General features: G+C 37.9%; 3 protein-coding genes across 7 annotated transcripts in view; 2 read left to right on the forward strand and 1 right to left on the reverse strand.

The window, feature by feature from the left end:
• Positions 1-6,048, forward strand: part of LOC135469259 (phosphofurin acidic cluster sorting protein 2-like) — a 42,604-nt gene extending 36,556 nt beyond the window's left edge. For all 5 annotated transcript variants that reach the window (XM_064747856.1, XM_064747857.1, XM_064747858.1 and 2 more), the window contains one exon: positions 463-6,048. In XM_064747856.1, coding sequence (XP_064603926.1) covers positions 463-581 — 119 coding nt within the window. In that variant the 3' untranslated portion in view covers positions 582-6,048. The remainder of the gene's footprint in view (positions 1-462) is intronic.
• Positions 6,049-7,101: 1,053 nt separating this feature from the next.
• Positions 7,102-12,945, reverse strand: LOC135468439 (protein FAM50A-like). Its single transcript, XM_064746701.1, has 6 exons — positions 12,906-12,945; positions 11,880-12,098; positions 10,283-10,422; positions 9,224-9,332; positions 8,667-8,736; positions 7,102-8,466 (listed from the first exon to the last, which is right to left on the reverse strand). The coding sequence occupies exons 3-6, from the start codon at positions 10,400-10,402 to the stop codon at positions 7,956-7,958; spliced, it is 810 nt and encodes a 269-aa protein (XP_064602771.1). The 5' UTR covers positions 10,403-10,422; positions 11,880-12,098; positions 12,906-12,945; the 3' UTR covers positions 7,102-7,955.
• Positions 12,946-13,040: 95 nt separating this feature from the next.
• LOC135467348 (NADP-dependent oxidoreductase domain-containing protein 1-like) lies at positions 13,041-17,640 on the forward strand. Its single transcript, XM_064745119.1, is given in 6 exon segments — positions 13,041-13,240; positions 14,200-14,432; positions 14,702-14,929; positions 14,932-15,045; positions 15,201-15,399; positions 17,359-17,640. Coding segments are annotated over 6 exon segments (1,146 nt in total). The 3' UTR covers positions 17,531-17,640.
• The last annotated feature ends 1,518 nt before the right edge of the window (positions 17,641-19,158 follow it).

The following is a 19,158-nucleotide window of genomic DNA, read 5'->3' on the forward strand; positions in this document are numbered from 1 at the left end:
ATGTATTTGTTTATTTATTTGATTGGAGTTTTATGCCATACTCTCGCTGACAGAATCTTCAAACCAACTACCCCAGCCAATGAATTTTGAGATTTGAATCCCTCTTCACTGGGCTCGTGTCGCTTGATGTTAGAAAACGTGTCTTGATGTGTAAATTACCTGGAGTACAAATATGATTCCTACCCGAACTCGATCACTGACTTGTATATGAATTTGTCCTGGCTTTGTTCAAATACACCAGTCATCTAAATAAATGCATGTGCTTTTGTTGTGTTTAATGAAAAGGAATAAAAATCACATCTGTTGCAAAAGAAATTATGTGAAGATGTAAAATTTAATGGATATGATGTAGAAATTGCAAACAACCAATTTAGTTGAATCACATGGCCAAGTCTATTTAAACTAGAACTGACTAAAACCTTTTTTTCTTAAATCAGTTACTGTTTCCTTATTTGATTTCAGTGACTGTTGATGGCAATGAGTGGACAGGGGTGAAATTCTTCCAGCTGTCTCCGCAGTGGCAGACCCACATTAAACACTTCCCTGTGGCCATATTTGGTCATTCAGAGACTCCTTGCTGAATGCAGCATGGGGCAGGACTCCCCACGCAAAGGTGGACTGTGAACAACTTACGTTGATGTGTCAGTATTATAGAGATGGAGGCCAAGGACTCTCTGATCAGGAGACTGTCTCCCACTCACACAGACTAAGTACTTGTGGATTAAGTTTATCGTAATTATCATGCTGCAGGATGTTGTTGTCGTCATGAATTAGCCAGTGTGTATGTAATTTCATGACTTCTGCAGGTCAGGGGGCAATGTGTTACATCTTATTTTGATGGAACTGACCTCCAGCCTTTAAACTGTAGCACAAGGAGATTGTGTTCAGATTTTTTTAATTTGTCACTGTGTGAACTGCCGCTGTGAAGTTTCCAACACCTTGTAAAGAAACCATTTATAACAAAGCACCAGGATTTTTTTTTTTATCTCATTATGTTTTATTTTGCAAAATATCACTGTTGTCAGGGGACACCATGTATGTACATGTCCTCTATTATCTGTCATATATTTGACAACATTTTTAGTTTGCACACACTAAAATTAAGGGAATAAATCTGAGAGTTCTTGGTTTGGATATGTGTCTTTGTTCCCAGGTTTGTACAGTATATACATATGGTAACCAGTGTTATGTTTATATAACTCAATAATACTCACCACTCAGTTTGGGATACCCGTCATCAAGTTTTGAGAATCCAGGTTTTTTGAAGGTATACTCTCCATGCACTAGCCTGATCATCTCTTGTGTAACTATACCAATATCTGGGTGATTTTTTTTATCACCTTTTTCATAATCATTTCCTTACATTTGGGCTTCAAGTAAGGCCTGATTTACAGAATTGTCACTGGAAAACATATTTGAAATTTTCATGATTGGGACTTTACTTTGAAGAATGTTCATCTGAAAAAATTATTTTCAGCTTTCTTTGATTTTTTGGAGAGGGACACTCAAAGGTTGATGTGCTTCCAGTCAGATTTCTCCAGCCACAGAGTTGGACTTTTCACAGATCAGCTTATTTCCATCCATTTTCCCTCTGCCGGTCTCGCTGTATTACATGGACATAATTGTTCTACGCATTGTAATGTTTTGTCTTATTTTAATCAGGATTTTTTCATTTTAATTGGAACTTTAATCATTACTTTTGCATTATTTCTTGTGCTTTGTGTAATACTTATATTTGTTCTATTACACTGCAACACATTATTTAATCCATGTCATTGTATGCTACTTTTTTCATTTTAACTGCAAGTTTTGGATAATTTTTTTACGTTTCTTTATTTTCAGTAGGATTTAAAACACCTCTGGTGTTTTTTGTTTTGTTTTTTTTGTCACAGAGCTTGTCACTATCACTCAGCAATAGTTAACGATATTGACAATTTCAACACCAGTGAAATATAGAAATTATATGTATTGTGGATTTTGATAATGTGTCCTCATTTTATGAGTTTCCTACTTGAATCAGTTAATACATGCATTTGTATTTCAAAGATGCAATACAGTCCGATTTTACAATGATTGTCTCTAGTCTGGGCATGCCAAGTTATGTGGTGAATGAGCTGTGCTTCCAATGTGCTTTTATGATAGCTGTACAAAGGGGATTATTTACTATGTAGTCTAAGGTGCTGTTTTAGTCTGAGGTACAGTTGAGGAGGTTTAATCAATTGTGCTGATACGAAATAATTACAATTTATAGGAGAGGCTCGTGGGCTCGAAATCTTTGCTGTAAAGTCTATGTTAAATGCTTTTATCCATCAAGTGATACAGGACATGAGCCCTTGGTTTTTAGCAGTGGGTGATTGTTAAAAAAAAAAAAGTTGTTTTGTGTTCAGGAATTGTTGAGTGTGACAAAGCAGTCAGTGCCATGAAACGGCCACGGATCAGTGAAGTCATTTATTCAGCTGATCAGTCAGTCAGTTCTTTAAGACACATCTGCCCGTGGGCTTGCTACGCGTGCAGAAATTTCCCAAAGAACATAAATTGGGTACAACATATATCCATGAGACTTGCCGTAGCTTTTCTTTTCAGGCGTAGTGCTCTGTTGGTGAAAACCTTGCAGATCCTGTCTCACTGAAGGATAACATTTGTAAAGGCTTGTAAACGGGTACTGGTACTTAGGCCTATAGGACCAGGGTAATTATCCCTCCAAGAGGAACTATTTTGCTGTAGATGAGGTATTTTACTGCCATGATTTTCAATCAGTGATATTAGTTCAGTTGCATAGAAATCGGACAAAAGAATGAATGTTGTCAAGTTATTAAATTAATCTCCTTGTACACACCTTTGTTTTTACCCTTTTTTGGCAACTTTTATATTTTGCCTTTTGAAACACGCTGTACATGGCATGATAGAGCATCTTTAGTTCAAGGAAATTTTAAAGCAAAACACATTGTACATTGGCAGATTAGGACCTAATTGTTATGTGGGAAAACTGTTGTAAGTTTGGAATGTCTTAGAAGGAAAAATGTGTGTGATCCTTATTAGTGCTAGAGTATATGTAGGGTAAGATATGTGAAACAGTTTATTTGTAGATTTACTGAATGCTGTTTTGTTAGCAGTACTAGAGATATGAGTGAATGAGTGCGTATACAGCTTAGCTGGTAAGGTAAGCATTAAGCCGAGATATCTATAAGATTTAATGTGTTTGGATGTGGAATAAGGTGGATGGGTATGGATAGAGGCATATTTTATATGTTGTACTAAATGGAATGCTTTTAGTGTGTGAAAACTGGTGGATAAGCGTGCAATATAAACTGTATATGTGGATATGGACAGGAATGCTAAAGATATGGAAGATGTAGATGATATGGACTGAAGTAAAAGTTTAAAGGTTATGAATTGGTGAAAATGTATGGAAAGAAGTCCATAGGTGTAGAATGTCGTACAACATGGCAAATAAATTTTATGTTTGTAGGATGTGATTAAGCTGAATGTGTGCAGAATGGAGACCCATTTAGCCTGTGCTGTGATTGGTATGTCCCCTTTCCATGTACCACATTTGTACAGCCCCTGGGGAATGCCTAGAAATACATGTATTGCACTTAGCACTGGCCAAGTTTGTATTTCTGCTGTTTTAAACCTCTATTCCTGTTTGTAGATATGTATTTACTGTGTCATGGTTTTGAAGACCTCTTTTGCCATACTGTATATTTTGTACTTTTGTGATACTGTATAAATAGTATACAAGCAGGTAGTTGCTCAAATATGTAGATAGATTGTAACATTTTTGTTTTCCTCATCATGTTATGTATATGTATTCCTTGGTATCTGAAAAATTGCTTTATAGCCAGAGTATTGGATAGTTTGCACAATATTGTGCTGGGCTGTCATCTTCCATAACAACATGTGGTGAAGAGATATGTCGTGATGGCAAATGCACATGGCGTAGTGTGTAGACAGCTTTGTGAAACGGGCCCCTGGTCTCCATTGTACACAGTACAGGTGGGGTGGCTTTATCCCCAGGGTAATTTCCTGGAGAGTATAACAAGGCTATGGCTTTACATTATGTGTTAGCTAAAGCACATGTGCACACTCGTTACTTGTAGCTGAACCCATGGTTATACTCTGTATGCATGCAGTTAGTATGGTACTTTCCAGTAAGGTTTTGTAATCCATGTTATGATCTATTGATGGTTTTGCCAAAGATGAAAAGTGTGAATGTAATACTCATTACGTACACATACATTACATATGTGCTGTCAGCAAGAAAAATCTCATCTTCAAAATGCACAGGTCAGTGATGAAACTTTTGTGGAAGATAAAAATAATCACCTACTTATTGGAAAGACTAATCACTAAAATCACTGTTTCAGATTATTACAGGACACACTGCTAGACATTTGGGATTTGTTATGTATTACTTGATTAGCTTATTTTTTTGGTTGAAGTCCCCTGTCCCTGCCCAGTAAACTTAGACCATTTGTAGACACCATTTTGGTTTAGTGATGCATCAGTTGAGTCATCATTATACATGTGACGTGTACTTTAAGAGTTCAGTCCATAGGAAGTTCAGACATTGAAAAATGTGCCAGGCTAAAAGTAGTGTCAATTGCAGTCTTCCAGGAACTGTGCAAGCACTGTAGATCTTCCATTTGTCTTCTTCCCTTGTGTTTTACATCTGGTCAATGTCACAACCAGTGCATGCCAGTGTAGCTTGCATGGTCAGGGACTTACAGGAAAAACAGAGCATGTTTAAATCAAACCTGCCAGCATTAATACTCAACATGTAGGTTCATTGGGAGTGGCTTTTTCAGCAGAACCAGTGCTGACGTTTACGTTTTCCATATACAGGTCTGTTGCAGTTCTGTGGTATACCTCGTGATATTAGTCTCCTTCCCATGGCTTACATCTCTACAGGTGGCCATACTGGACTGGACCTGTTAGATTGTTTGCTAGCATAGTATTCTCCTCACCATCATTGCATCAAGCCATTCAGTACACAGTAGTCTCAAAGTCGTTTTTGCACATGTCTGCATACATACTTCGAAAAAAATTTCCTTAGTGAAGATAACCATCAGATTTTAGTTACCAGTGGTCAGTGACCCTTGTGTAACGAGCTTCCGTTATTATGATCAGACAAATTTGCCTACTAGCATGACAGGGTTTTAATTAGAGGAAGGTGTAACTGACACATGATCTGATTAAGAGTTGCTGGCCTCCTACCCAAAATACAAATTGATAATATTCTAATTTGGTGTGAATGTTTAATGTGTAAATTATCAGCAGGTCCTGCTTTATGAAACCTGAATATGACATCATCTTTAGAAGGGTAGACGGAGTCAACAAATAATTGATAAACAAGATCAGTAATTGTTGCAGACAATCAAATTCTGTAAGTAAATTTGAGTACTCGATATTTTTCGTTTCTGAATAGTAATCAGCTTATTGTTAGGTTTGTATGTGTATTTTTTTTTTTTTTTTTTTAACTTTTAATGCTGTTTTCAATATTTTTTCTTGTTCAGAGCACAGGTTTTAATCACATTTGAGCGACGTTTGTGTAAAATTTGTAAGTATGTCATTATATGATTGTTGTTTTCATAGCAAAGTTGTATGATTAATTAGTCAGAATACCAAATATATCTGGGTTGGTCAGTAAACACATGAAGGTGTCTATCAGTATAAAATAATGTATGAAGTAGGCGATAAGATTCCCGGGCTGTGTTTATCTACATGTAGGTAGTGTGTGCTCATGAGGGTACATGCTCAGCATTGTGTATTATAACACTTACTCGATTTGTTATTGTTAAGCTCCTGTTGCGGAACTCCCATGTGCTGTGCTTCAAGTTTGCCTTATTACTTACATGTACATGCTTGTACACCAGCCCTTAACCTTAACCTGCTCAAGTGAGCACTTCACTCCAGCTAGATCAAAGGCTTCTTGTACAATGTAACTTAGTCTTGTATATTCTTTTGAAAATAGCTAAGCTGTCACTGTATATATATTTATAGAGCTCTGTAGGTATGGACAATAAAGAGCCCATGTCAATATAACAAACATAATATGGTATTGTCTCAGTTTATAGTCATCATGTACCTGGTGCACAAGTGATTCCTCCATCCAAAAACAGGACTCGTGTCATATATGTATGACTATATACATGTACTTAAAGGGCAAACACAAAATTCTTGAACATGGCCTTGAACACCAATCAGTATTACAAACTAAATACTGAATATTATCAATTGTCATGGTAATGATATACATGGTGGCTTTAGCCGAAATGATCATACTAGTATATATCTAAAATTGCTTGCGGAAATTATAATTTTTTCAGGTCATTGGTATGCCAAAATGAAATACTTCATAATATTCATAAAATATTTACAGTTCTCTCTCTTCTCTGAAGAATACACGATGTTGACCAACATGATAATCTAACGAGCTAACAAGTGATAAAACTTTCAGGCATATGCCATGAATAGGTGGATATACTCCTTTATTTTACAATCACCGACAAGCATTCTGTGTCGTAACACATGAATACAGTCAGAAAATATTCTTGGTTTAGTACCCATAATTTTGGAACCAGAACAGAGGTACAATTTGTTGTCTCACTGAAATATGTCTTATTGTGCAAGCATAAATGGATTACCTAATTTACCAGTGGTGTAACTTAATTTTTTTGGTGCCTGCTATCAGGGCAGCCTGTCCTCACTGGAAAGAGCCTGCCATCAGGGCAGGTAATAGCTTAAAACTGCCTGCCCACAGCCAGTGTTCGACGGCTAAGTGTTACCAACTAAAATACCTTCGATGGAATAGATGAAACAATGAAGCACAAGCGTAACATACATTATATAAATTGATCGTTCTCTTGTTTTGGTCATACAACCTATTGTGATCAGACGATCGAGTAGCTTTATCTTTGTTTGGATTTTTCACAGCATGGTTTGTTAGAAAACAGTCCATCGTCACAAAATTGCGGCTTCTCGTTAGCAACAGACTTGACGTTACAAATACAAACTCTCCTTGGTATCGAGAAATAGCGGCTGCTTGATCGGGCAGGCTACGCGAGTCTATAACATGCCTGCAGCAATTTTTGCCTGCTTACCCTATGCTCATAATTGTAGGAGTCAAAAAGAGAGAAAATCTGGTGATATGATTTACTGGACCTTTTAAGTTTTATATACAAGCTGTACATTACATCATTTCTTTTAACCAGATAACTAGCAAAATTGTAATTTCAAAGACATGTCATTTAAGTCATGCTGTTACATGCCTGTGCTCGTGCTTTCTTTTCAAAAAGGCATGAAGTGTTGAACTCCACGGCACTTTGGCTACACAGAATTACCAAACAAAGCAATGAAATTGCTCCTATCTGAAACAGCTTTAGGATGCCACCCACTCACTGCAGTTCTCCTTTCTTATTAAATGTAGGTCTACATGTTTTACAATGATAAGTGTATTTACTTGTTTTATTAATTTAATTGGTGTTTACACTGTACTCAAGAAAATTATATTTCATGACAGCGGCCAGCATTATGGTGGGAGGAAACCACGCAGAGCCTGGGGGATATGCATGACCATCAGCAGGCTGTTGCCAGACCTTTCCATGTACATACAGGGGGGAAGCCGGCATGAGCTGGACTTGAACTCACAGCCACCAAATTGGTGACAGACTTTTAGGTTATTGTGCCGTATTGGTACACTAATCTCCTCTGAGAATGACAAATAAACCACAGTGCTAACAGTGATGTAACATTATGTACTACATGCAGTAACAACCTAGCCTGTTCAGTGATCTCCAATGATGTGATGCAAGTCAAGTGATACATGTACGGACTAATAAATCCAAATCTTTCTTCAGAAAGAATTGCTACATTTATGTAGGCCACATAAAGTTGTAGACTGCTTGATATTCATGCCATGGAGTTCTTGAGGGCAAAGCAATACATTCAAGGGTCTATTTCACAGTGATCTTAGCTGCATTTTTATCAGACACAGTATACTGATCCCACTTTTTCTCAGGATCATACGGTTCCCATCGACTTGCAGGGAAAATGTGCTTATTCCTCTCGTACCAGCTACGCAAACAGACTTTGCCCGCATGCGAGTCCTCCTTCTCCACTGTGGCATCGCTTATTATCCGAACATCTTCTTGCACTGAGAACGTAAACAAAGGACCGCTCTTTCCTCGAGCTTTAGTCACAATAAAATCATAAAAAGTGTAGTGATGTGGAATGATTAAGTCCTCTTTGACGTACATCAACTGATCAACGCTCACAGATTTCAAGTCATTGAACTCTCGTCGCAGCGTCTCCAGGCACTTCTGTAGGAACTGTTGCACGCTGTTTCCCTTCTTCATACGAACCTGTCGTCTGTGGCCAGAGCCATCCCAGTAACTGTAAGTGATGCTGATTTCTTCATTCTTCACCTTCTCCTGTTGACACACCCATTCCTGTCGTAACTGTTCTCTGTCAACAAAAATCTCTCAAGAATTGAACAAAACTTGATGTACATTGTAAATGTTAAACAAAATACCACAAACCTTCAAAAACTCAATAAAACCTGCTGTTTAGTGCATTAGTGCATTTAATTTGGTAACATTCTGACATAAAGAGGTATGATATCAAGCCAAACTTCAAAACATGTGACTGATAAACTTTCAACAAACCTCATTCTGTTCTCTTCTTCTTCCCTGTCTCTGTCTGGCAAGAAACTGGTGTCCACCTCAGGATTTTTACCTGTAAAGTCAAGCATTTTATGTCAATACTCAAAAACACAAAGATCAAAGCAAAGATCAACTCCTATAATTGCATGTTAACATGTTAATGCAAACATAATTTCAGCTTTATTTACAATCAGAATTGATTACAAAAATGCTATAAAGTTTCAGATCTGACAATAATCAGAGAATCTTTATTACATGTAATTGAATTTCTAAAAATTATTCTCTGTAAAGCCTTGCCAATCAGTATCTTAAGATACATAAATTACAATTTGGATGGGCATTTATATGTGGACTTTTGCAGTTCTTTTAGAATAATTTTACTACCTACTAAACAAGGTCATAAGGTAATATATGATACCATAAAACGAGGTCAAACAATGTTGTTTGATTCCCCAAAAATGTACCTATTAAACCCAGAGCGTTAATTCCATATTTAAACCCCTAATAACTGTCTGCTTTCTTATGAAAAGGCCAGTGTCATCTTGGCCTACTACTCTCACCCAGCCTTCGTTTTTTCCCTGTGGCTATCTGCCTCTCTAGCTCTCTCTGTTCCTCTTCTTCATCAGTTTCATCATCGCCTTCATCAGGATCAAATGACAGGTGAGCAATCTACAAAACATTGTAAAAAAACAGGTGTGTAAAACCATAACAAAAAGCAGCCAAATGATAGGTGGGTAATCAGCAAAATAAGATTAAGCAATGTTTTCACAATGTCAACCATGCACCATGGAAGTGGGTACTTCTTGAAACTTAATGCATTCATGTATCTCATTATTTGGACAAATGACTGGACTGGTTTTCATTGTGACTTAAAGGAGAAGAAAACTTTAAGAAATGACAATATAGGCTGAAAAGAGCACATTTTTTTTCTATCTGGTGTTGCCTGCTGCATCATTTTGCCATTTTTCCTCATCATGCACGTAAATCCTGAAAACCGCAAAGCTGGCACTGAGTCCACCGCATCCTCCATCTTTCACACCCTGTAATTTATACTAGGGATGTGTTGCCTCTCACCCAATGAGAGTTGATAAAACTGCTGGCTCGTTCGTGTAAACTCGGAACCTACATCTAACATTCCAGTTTCCCGATCATCAAGCGGAAAACAAACTGTATTGTTCGCTACCTTCTGAGAAGAAGAGTTCTACAGGAAATTTACGAACTGCACTTCAGCGGTTTCCAACGGCAATTCTCCTCCTAACACAGAAGACTTCAGGACTAGTTCTTAGGCAAAATGCAGTCGCCCACAGCGGATTTTGGCGTTGACAGTATTTATAGTTTATCAACTTGAGGTACATATTAGAATCTTTTTATGGCATGCACCTGGGAGGAAATGCATACTCTTTTCAATGGTATTTGATTGATACCTAAATTTTCTTCATGAGAACTGATATAAGATTACATCAATGAATCTGAGAAAGTCATTTGTGCACTCTCACTCATATTATGTTTATGTGAAACATAAAAGCCTTTGGTTTATGAAAGGGATAGCGGAAAATACACAAGTCTTGGATACAAAGCATCTTTTCCTCTAAAATTCAACATTAGGTTTTCCATTTTACCTTCATCTTTTCTTTGCGCTTTCTCTCTTTATTCTGTTCCTCAACCAATCGAGCTTGAGCGTCTTTCTTCGCTAACTGTGCTTCTCGTTTTCTAATCACATCTTCCTGTTTAGCTTTCATCTGATCCAGGGTCACCAGACCTTAATAGTTCAAGGAAATAACGAGAACAAAGGACAGCTAAACAAGTGATAAGAAACAAGCTGACTTAGACAGACATAAAACAGGTATACATATTATTATTATTATCTTGTCAAGTCTCCTCCGGCTTGATCTAACACTCATCACATATTCTTTTTTATCTCACCAAAAATGCATAAAGACTAACATTCTGACACGAAAAAAAGAGGCCAGGAAAATGAGGTCTGGTAAAGAAATGTTCTTACCTCACATCAGAAAAAATACTTATGTTTTTCATTAGAGAGTAAGGGTTAGATGAGGGAGGTGTATATTCCCATATTCTGCTGCCAATATCACATGTTAGTGTTGAATAGGTTATCTCCCTTTGTTCAGGTGCAAAAACAATGGTCAAGTCGCTAAGGGGATTCACTGATACTGTGCTAAATATCAGCCTTGTGTGTTGACTTAATGGGTCTTTTGCAGGATAAATGACGCCTTGTCCAATATGAGGGTTACTGTCACCATATATTTCCATATCCGATCACTCGGTAACCATGTAACGAATCTTATCCAACATCAGACAAAATACTCTTCATTGTTGTGCTTTTCATTGCACAACAATGAGGGGGTAGAGATATATTCTCGAATCCTGCGGACGACGTCAAATGTGTCTGTGAGTAAGGTTATCTCTCTTTGACTACACATCGCTGCAGTGATTCACCTATTCATCGGTCTTCTTCACTGAATGGATGGGTCTTTGCAGGATACATTTGTTACATGGTTATGTGGTGATAGGATACGGAAATATATGTCAGTAGCCTTCATATTGGGCTTGGCGTGGATTACTGATATTTCCGCATCCTATCACAGAGTAATCATGTAACTAATAATATGTGTTCCCCTATGCTCTGCCCGGTTTCCTCCCACCATAATGCTGGTCGTCGCTGAATAAGTGAAACATTCTTGAGTAAAGCGAAAACACCTGTCAAATAAATAAATATATAAATAAATAATATGTCGTTAAACACTTACAGGCCATGTAATGCCGGGTGTTTTCAAAGTAATAAACAAACTTTTACACTTACAACCATGCAGAGATGCAACAAGGATTTACTGTGCTACGCTCAAAAATTTTTCACTAATTTCACTTAATACATGACAGAAATCATGGGTGGATAAAGCTGAAGTTTTGGGAGTAAACCACCGCCCTGTCACGCACTTATGAAATCTACTCACTTAATGCTGCAGGCAAAGCAGCAAATTCTGAATATGAACACCAGAATTCATTTGGTCATGGGAATGACAGTTACAATGTGCTTAACTGTTGAAGCCACCAAGCATACTGCAAAACTTCAGGTATTAAAATAAAATTCAGCAATGCCCTTCAATCTGCAGTTCATTTCATTTTCCATTTAAAGATACATAGCTCCTTATCATACAGCTTTAAGTATTTCATTTGATTCTTCAAACATATACTAACCCACTGTGTCAGATTTTAGTTGAGCTTCGATAGCATCATAATGTGTCGCAAATTTGTTCTGTATACTCCCAATTCTCAACTCTTCTTCAATCTTTTTCTTGCGAGCTTCTAACTCCTCCTGCTCTTTTTGACGTTTCTTGATGAGATTTAAAGCTCTTCCAGCCTCAGAAGCTGCTCCTTGTAATGTGCCATTATCAGAGTACTATAATGTCAATGCACCTGCACAAAGAAAATCACATAATCAATATCTAGACTTATATATCAACAGAGCTGCAAATAAAAAATTACAGAACTGAAAAAGTATCACTGTTTCCAAAAAATTCCAATTTTGTGGCACATTTTACATGTCTTAATTACTTCTGCATTTTGATGCATATTTCCTGTCAATGGTTGGAAATTTTTAGAAATGATGTGAATGTATCCTCCCAAAATAATGTTGCCGTATAAGTGAAATGCTCTTGACTATGGTTTAAAACACCAATCAAAAAATTAATCAAATAAATTTTGTTGTGGGTGTACTAGGCAGTTAAAATAAGTGACATAGCTGTCAATTTTAACAGTTAAATAAGCGCCGCATACATTTTTGGGAAAAAAATGGACCTGAGCAGCTACATGTTGGCCTACGTGTGTGTCCTGCTTCATGGTGGCGCAGATGGCGGCCACGGCCGAGGAGCGTGTGCCGTGGAAGCCTTCATGGCTATAATAAATCTGTTCTGAAGCGAATAAGGCCATACGGTGAGCTAAGTTACCATAATTCAAAAACAATATAATGCAAGAGAAAGAACTAATGAACACAGGAGTATCTCGTTCAGAGAATTATTCTTTTCCAGTGCTGCTTATCTGTGTTGTTGTTGTACAGCTGCTCTAGGTAACGAACGATAAAAATACATGGCTGAATTAAATAAGATATCAAACAAGCAAAAGTAAAGAGAGACCTGTGTATGGTCTAAAAGGCCAATTCTTATCTGTGGTACACTGGTATAGATAAACCAGCATTAAAAAGAAACTGAAAAACAAATCTTTCACCTATGCCAAGGATACCGTCCCTTTAATTTTCGTCTGCTTGACGACCCGGAAGTGCATTGAAGAACACAAAAGTCAAGGCCACCCTTGTCGGTAGCGTGCGGTGCGCGTGCGTGCGCGTCATTAGAAACAACAGCGATGGATCTCGTACCGCAAGAGACACCATCGCTAGAAGATAGCAATGACATTACACACAGGCTACCATCTTTACGGTTTGAAAGTGCTCTGACATCCGAAGAGAAAGAACATCTGAAACTACTACGAGCGCGGGCACACGCCATCACCGTATCACAATGTGCTCAAGCTGCATACTTCGTCAACATGTGCAATCAAGTCAGGTATCACAACAACAACAACCTCTTGTTACTAACAAAAAAGTAGCTTATCTAACATACCTGGTCTAGCCCCACATGCATCTCAGGTCAGCTGCCAAAGGCTCTACCTGAACCCGACCACATGATTTTTTTCTTTGTTGTCGCTGGTCATGTAATACTTTTCAGCCAGGTAAACACTCTCAAACCCCATTCCAAATTATAGTTTATTTAGAATAGAGTATCATTTAGAATAGAATTATCTTGTGTAAGGTGCCCTAATAACAACAATCTGATCTGATCTGATCTTTTTTTACGAATTAATCTGAAAATCACTCAGAGGGTATGACATGCAGTCCTGATCACGGTACAGGTAAGCCACAATCTTAGAAAGTTGCTTCAAAAAAGGCTGTTTTTTTGTAGTTAGATCTGACATTGAGGTACTCGCATTCTGTGAGAAGCAGCTTTTTTTTTCAATGGGGCCAAATATGCGGCACATTTCTATGAGGCTAGGTACAAGGATCTCACTTTCGCGTCATCGACTTCTCAACTTTGACAGGAGGCCAGTGCACACAAAAAGAGTAGATTTGAGAAAGTTTAACCCAAATTTATGGTTACAGAATGTCAATCTAAAGTGAAATGAACTAGTTACGTGGGTAAGTGCACTATTCTACATATGCAAACTATTGATTTTGGGTTTGACCAGGTTTTTTGTCACAGATGTACATCCTACCAAAAGTGTTTATGGCGCTGTGAGTGTTGTAGTCATGTGGTAGACTTCACTTCACTAAGGTGCTTGTTTTTACAAAGAAAGATCTGAAAAACCGGCCAGGTACAACAAATACAAATATAGTACATTTACTTTCTGGCTGTAACGTATATTTATACACTGTGTGCAGCTTTTGCACTTATAATGGACTGAGACAGCATTGTAGACTACCTGAGAGACGTGAAAAGTGTTTTGTATCATTACTAAGTATCATATGAAAATCTGACGTTATTATATTTATTGTTCTAGACAAGCTATTGCTGTCAGAAGAAGTGCTTTTCAAGCAAAAGCATCCACAGCGAATTCAAGAGGGTATTCCCCGTTATGATGTGAAAATTGGTATCCTGGGCTGTGGCAGACTGGGCAGTCACTTGGCAGTGTCTCTGCTCTCTTATGGGATGGTAGAGGGCAGGAGATTAGAAATCTCAACACGCAGACCTGAATTACTGGGTAAAATATACAAATCCTTTTCAAACATTATGAACAAGAGAAAAAAGGAATAACAACAAAAAAATGTAACTATATCTACTCATATATAAGTAGACAGGAAGATGTAGAAAATTATCAGTTCTAAACTCACAGAACAAACATTTTGCAGTGGCTTCATCTTTTACCATAAAATTTATTCAGGCGGAATTGACGCCTTAACATTGTCATGTAAGGAATTTTTGTAATTTCAAGTTTACATGTTGTTTATTTATGTAAATTTCATTTTTTAGAGTATCTTCAGAACAAAGGTGTGACGTGTTACTTCGACAATATTCGACTGGCTGCAAGAAGTGATGTGCTATTTTTGTGTGTGCTGCCTTCACAGCTCCATCTAGTGGTAGAGGAACTAAAAGCAGCGCCTCTCAAACCTACATGTCTGCTCTACACCTTCGTCCTCTCCGTCTCATCACCCAAGCTCAAATATTTACTGAACTTCACAAACATCATTAAACCTGAGATACATGGGACAATGATTGCGCTGAGAGGGAATGGGACTACACTTTACATATCAACACAGCACTGGAGAAACCCAGTGTGGTGGAGAAAACTAGCCCTCTCAGTCTGAACAAAGAGGGTGAGTATGTTGATCAAAATTCATTAAGGCAGTTCAATTAAATATGGTTAGAAAGGTTTGAAAACAAGATTGAGGCATATGAGGGTGATACTTTCTGGAAATTTGTATCAGGTTCTCATATTTAGGATTCACATATAAATGTCAAAACTCTGCAGGTTGTGTGGTTAGGACCAGTGAGAAATTCTCAGAGATGATGCTGTTTGCTATGGTCAACATGCTGACAATGTTAGGGGTACAGAAGACCGAGATATTGTATGTTATCAACTCAGAAGTGCTCGGGGAGACAGAGGAGAAGCCCCTGAATTGTCCACTGGTGGAGGAAAATTTTGTGAAAATCCCCAAGGAAAGAATACAGTAAGTTATTCTTAAACATTGCCACCATAGTTACTGAACGTACTGAAAACATATCACAAAACCAGTTTATTTCGAACCATGTGATCATTTTTTATTATAGGTTCAGAAGTAAGTTAACCCAGATTACATACTGTATTATTTTGTGTATTGCCTGGTTTCTCACAGTTGTGATAAACAGTGAATAAGGGGGTTATACATGAGTGTATAAGGGGGTTATACACCGTTTATCACTCCCGATTTTAAATAAGCAGACCATACTGATGATACTTGAATTCTGTGCTTTCTGTCATGTACTGCCAAAGGGAATACAACAAGCAGAGAGAGAGAGAGCTTAAAGGATACATAAAAAGAAACTGTAAAACAAAGGTTATATTTCTAGGCTAAAAAAAGAAAGTTATGTCTGAGAAATGTTTTAATTTGGGGGGTATTTTGATACCTATTGATTACCTCTCTGTATTATGCACATTTTCAGTCAAGGGTCAGAATTTTTCAGAAATTACGTCATGGTTGATCTTGTTGGGAGCATGGTGAATTCCACATAGTGTCCTGAGCCTAGTGAACCGTGGTCGCTAAAATGGCGAGCCCGAGCATATTTAACTGGTCATTCAACGCCATTTTGTTTCTTGCTGAGATTTTCTTGAAGCAAACAACACATTCATTCACAGACATTTCCCTACCTTCAGTGATGGTTTGTTGTGCCATTTTTAGCTGTTCCAAAAAAAGTGAGATGTTTTCATCAGCTTCTTCCATGTGGTGTTAGATTTCATCAGGACAAGGATAACAAGGTGATCTAGCATTTCTCCATGTGACTGGATCGGAATGCTCAGAGCTATCACTCAAACTCCTTCTGTAAACGGTCATAGATTCTTGGTTCAAATTTATACCATTGTAAAATAAATGACGTCTTCCATGTTGTGTAAATTTACATTGGTCTCTGTTCACTTACATACACTGCACCTGATTTGTTGTCGGCTGGCTACTAGCCCTAGGTACATGCATATACATTGTGGGCAGGCTGACATTCTCGCACTTATATTTTAGAAATTGAGATTATTTCTGCTGCCAGTGCATGTCCTAAGAACTGTAACTCAAAACTGGACAATAAGGAAAATAAAGCACTCACGGGCTAACAATGTCGTCATTATGTAATAATTGTGTCTGCCGTCATACATGCAAAATATTTTTGAGTATGGCATAAAACACCCATCAAACAAATAAATAAATACGTGTACATATAACTTGATGGAGAAATGGAAACTGTTTAAGTAAGGGTTCTTGTAATTTGCTTGAGATGTTATATGCTGTGAGTTCAAGCCCAGCTCATGCTGGCTTCCTCTCCGGCCATAAGTGGGAAGGTCTGCCACCAACTTGCGGATGGTCGTGGGTTTCCACCTTTTTCTGCTGATTCACATGTATTTATGCTCATGACCATCAGTGTCAACAAGTACACAGATAATGCATACTCAGGCTGTATGTAAAGAAACTTTAACCTGTAGTCTGTTAATCTGTGTTATCCAGGTTTCAGTAATTTGATACATGACATAGCTAAATGTCTACAACATTATATCAGTATTATTTTCTCAAAAACTGCTTCACAACACAGGGATAGGTGCAGGTGCCTCTTTGGCTCAGTTAGTTAGCGAGCTAGCACAGCGTAATGGCTCAGGAGCCTCTTACCAATAAGGCTGTTGTGAAATCAAGCCCAGCTCATGCTGACATCGTGTGTGGCTGTAAGTGGGATGGTCTTGCAGCAACTTGTGGATGGTCATGGGTTTCCACTGGGCTCTTCCCGATTTCCTCTATCCATAATGCTCGCCACCATCATATAAGTGAAATATTCTTGAGTATGGCGTAAAACACCAATCGAATAAATAAATAAAAGACCTCTGGCTAAAGTCCTTGGTCTACTATGTAACCACCTACCAGGTGTATAACCGCGATCGAACTGTTTTGTTTCAGTTTCTTTCCCAAGTTTGACTTGACACGACTGGTCCAAGGCCACACACCTGTCCTGCGTAAGCTGAGTAGTGACATTGAACTACGACAGGCTTACCAGACCGTCTATTGTCAGCTGTTCCAGAAGTACATTCAGGCTCAGAAATATGCCCCAATCCAGTCAGGTGTCGCATGAGGGGACAGTCATGAGCACGCACAGGCATGGGGAAAGTGGCATGAGCACACAGAGGCATGAGAGTATAGGCCTATGAGGCACAATCATGAGCTGTTTGTATTGACAGTATTTTACTGGATAAACTGGATATCAGTTATCTTCTATTTCTTCAGTATTGCAGCAGCATTTAAAGGTTGAAATGTCGATTTGTGAAAATGAAAGACACAAACAAGTTTTAATGTAAAGCCAGAAGTATTAGCATGGCTTGATCATTTTGTTACTCAGGGGTATAATGTAGTCTTACACAGATTGTGAACTGCCTTACATATAGAAGGTCTGATTTATTCCAACAACCTGTGCTGTTCATATTCAAGTTACCTGAACGGTTTTTATCTGCTGATTCACATGTATTTATGCTCATGTCCATCAGTGTAAACAAGTACACAGATAATGCATACTCAGCCTGTATGTAAAGAAACTTTAGCCTGTAGTCTGTTAATCTGTGTTATCCAGGTTTGAGTAATTTGTTACACGTATTTCTTAAATTACAAAATTCCTGTGATATTTATTGTTGTTGACTTTAATTTATACACTCATTATCAAACTTGATAATAAAATTACCATTTGTACTAAAACATATATCCTTCTGTTGTGTGATGTAGGCAAAGTCAAATATGCGATTGTTGTAGACATAGCTAAATAACATTTTATCTCCTCCAAAACTGCTCCACAACACAGGGATAGTTGCATATGTGCTTGAAAGCCGTCCCTCATCTCTCCCCAGGATAAAACGTGATGAAAATGGTGACAGGGAGGTCACTTCTCATCAACCACCACGAGGTGTACATTACATGATAACTAAGCTATCATTGCTATGCACACTCATTCAGCTACAGTTGTGACAGGTCATGTGACCAATCTGATCACCACCAGTGAACTATTGGAATCCTGATCCTACTAGCTTGGCTGTGGCTTTAAGTCAGAAGGTTTAACAGTTGCTTGACATAGGGAGTGGAGGGGGTGGGGGTGGGGTCATTTGTTTCATTGATTGGGCTTTTATATCACTTTACTCATGATGGCGTCTCCTGTAGCAGGCCAACATATTTATAGTGCTGCCTCACTTCAGCGCCATTCCGCACACACACCAGACATGACACCACACCCGTCACATTATATCAAGAATGCTCAGCTACAGAAGAAATACTGTTACACGATCAAAATAAAATAACCGCAGAAAATAAATAATCACAAAAATAAATAATGACAGAAAATAAATAATCACAGAATCATTTGGATTGAAAACAAATTTTATTATTGCAGTTCTATTCACTTCAGCCATGAACACAATGTTAGAGCCGATTGCTTAGTGTATCACAATCAGCTGAAAACTGGAGTGTACAAGAATAATAGTCACCTTTAACACATCTGTATACCCCCAAATAACAGCAAGAAAGATAAGGAGAGGAAGAAAATATGGAATGAATGTTTGCAAATTTCAGCCTCACCTGAATTGTATAAATTGTAGATTTAAAATCACAGGATGAAAAGAAAAAAAATCATGCATCTTAGCTATATCGTAAACGACTTGGCTGCAAGTACACACTATAATATCGCAAGAGTTCTGTTTTCCTAGCGTCCTCTCCACTTAA

This window comes from Liolophura sinensis, chromosome 6, assembly GCF_032854445.1.
Source record: "Liolophura sinensis isolate JHLJ2023 chromosome 6, CUHK_Ljap_v2, whole genome shotgun sequence".
Lineage (NCBI taxonomy): Eukaryota > Metazoa > Mollusca > Polyplacophora > Chitonida > Chitonidae > Liolophura > Liolophura sinensis.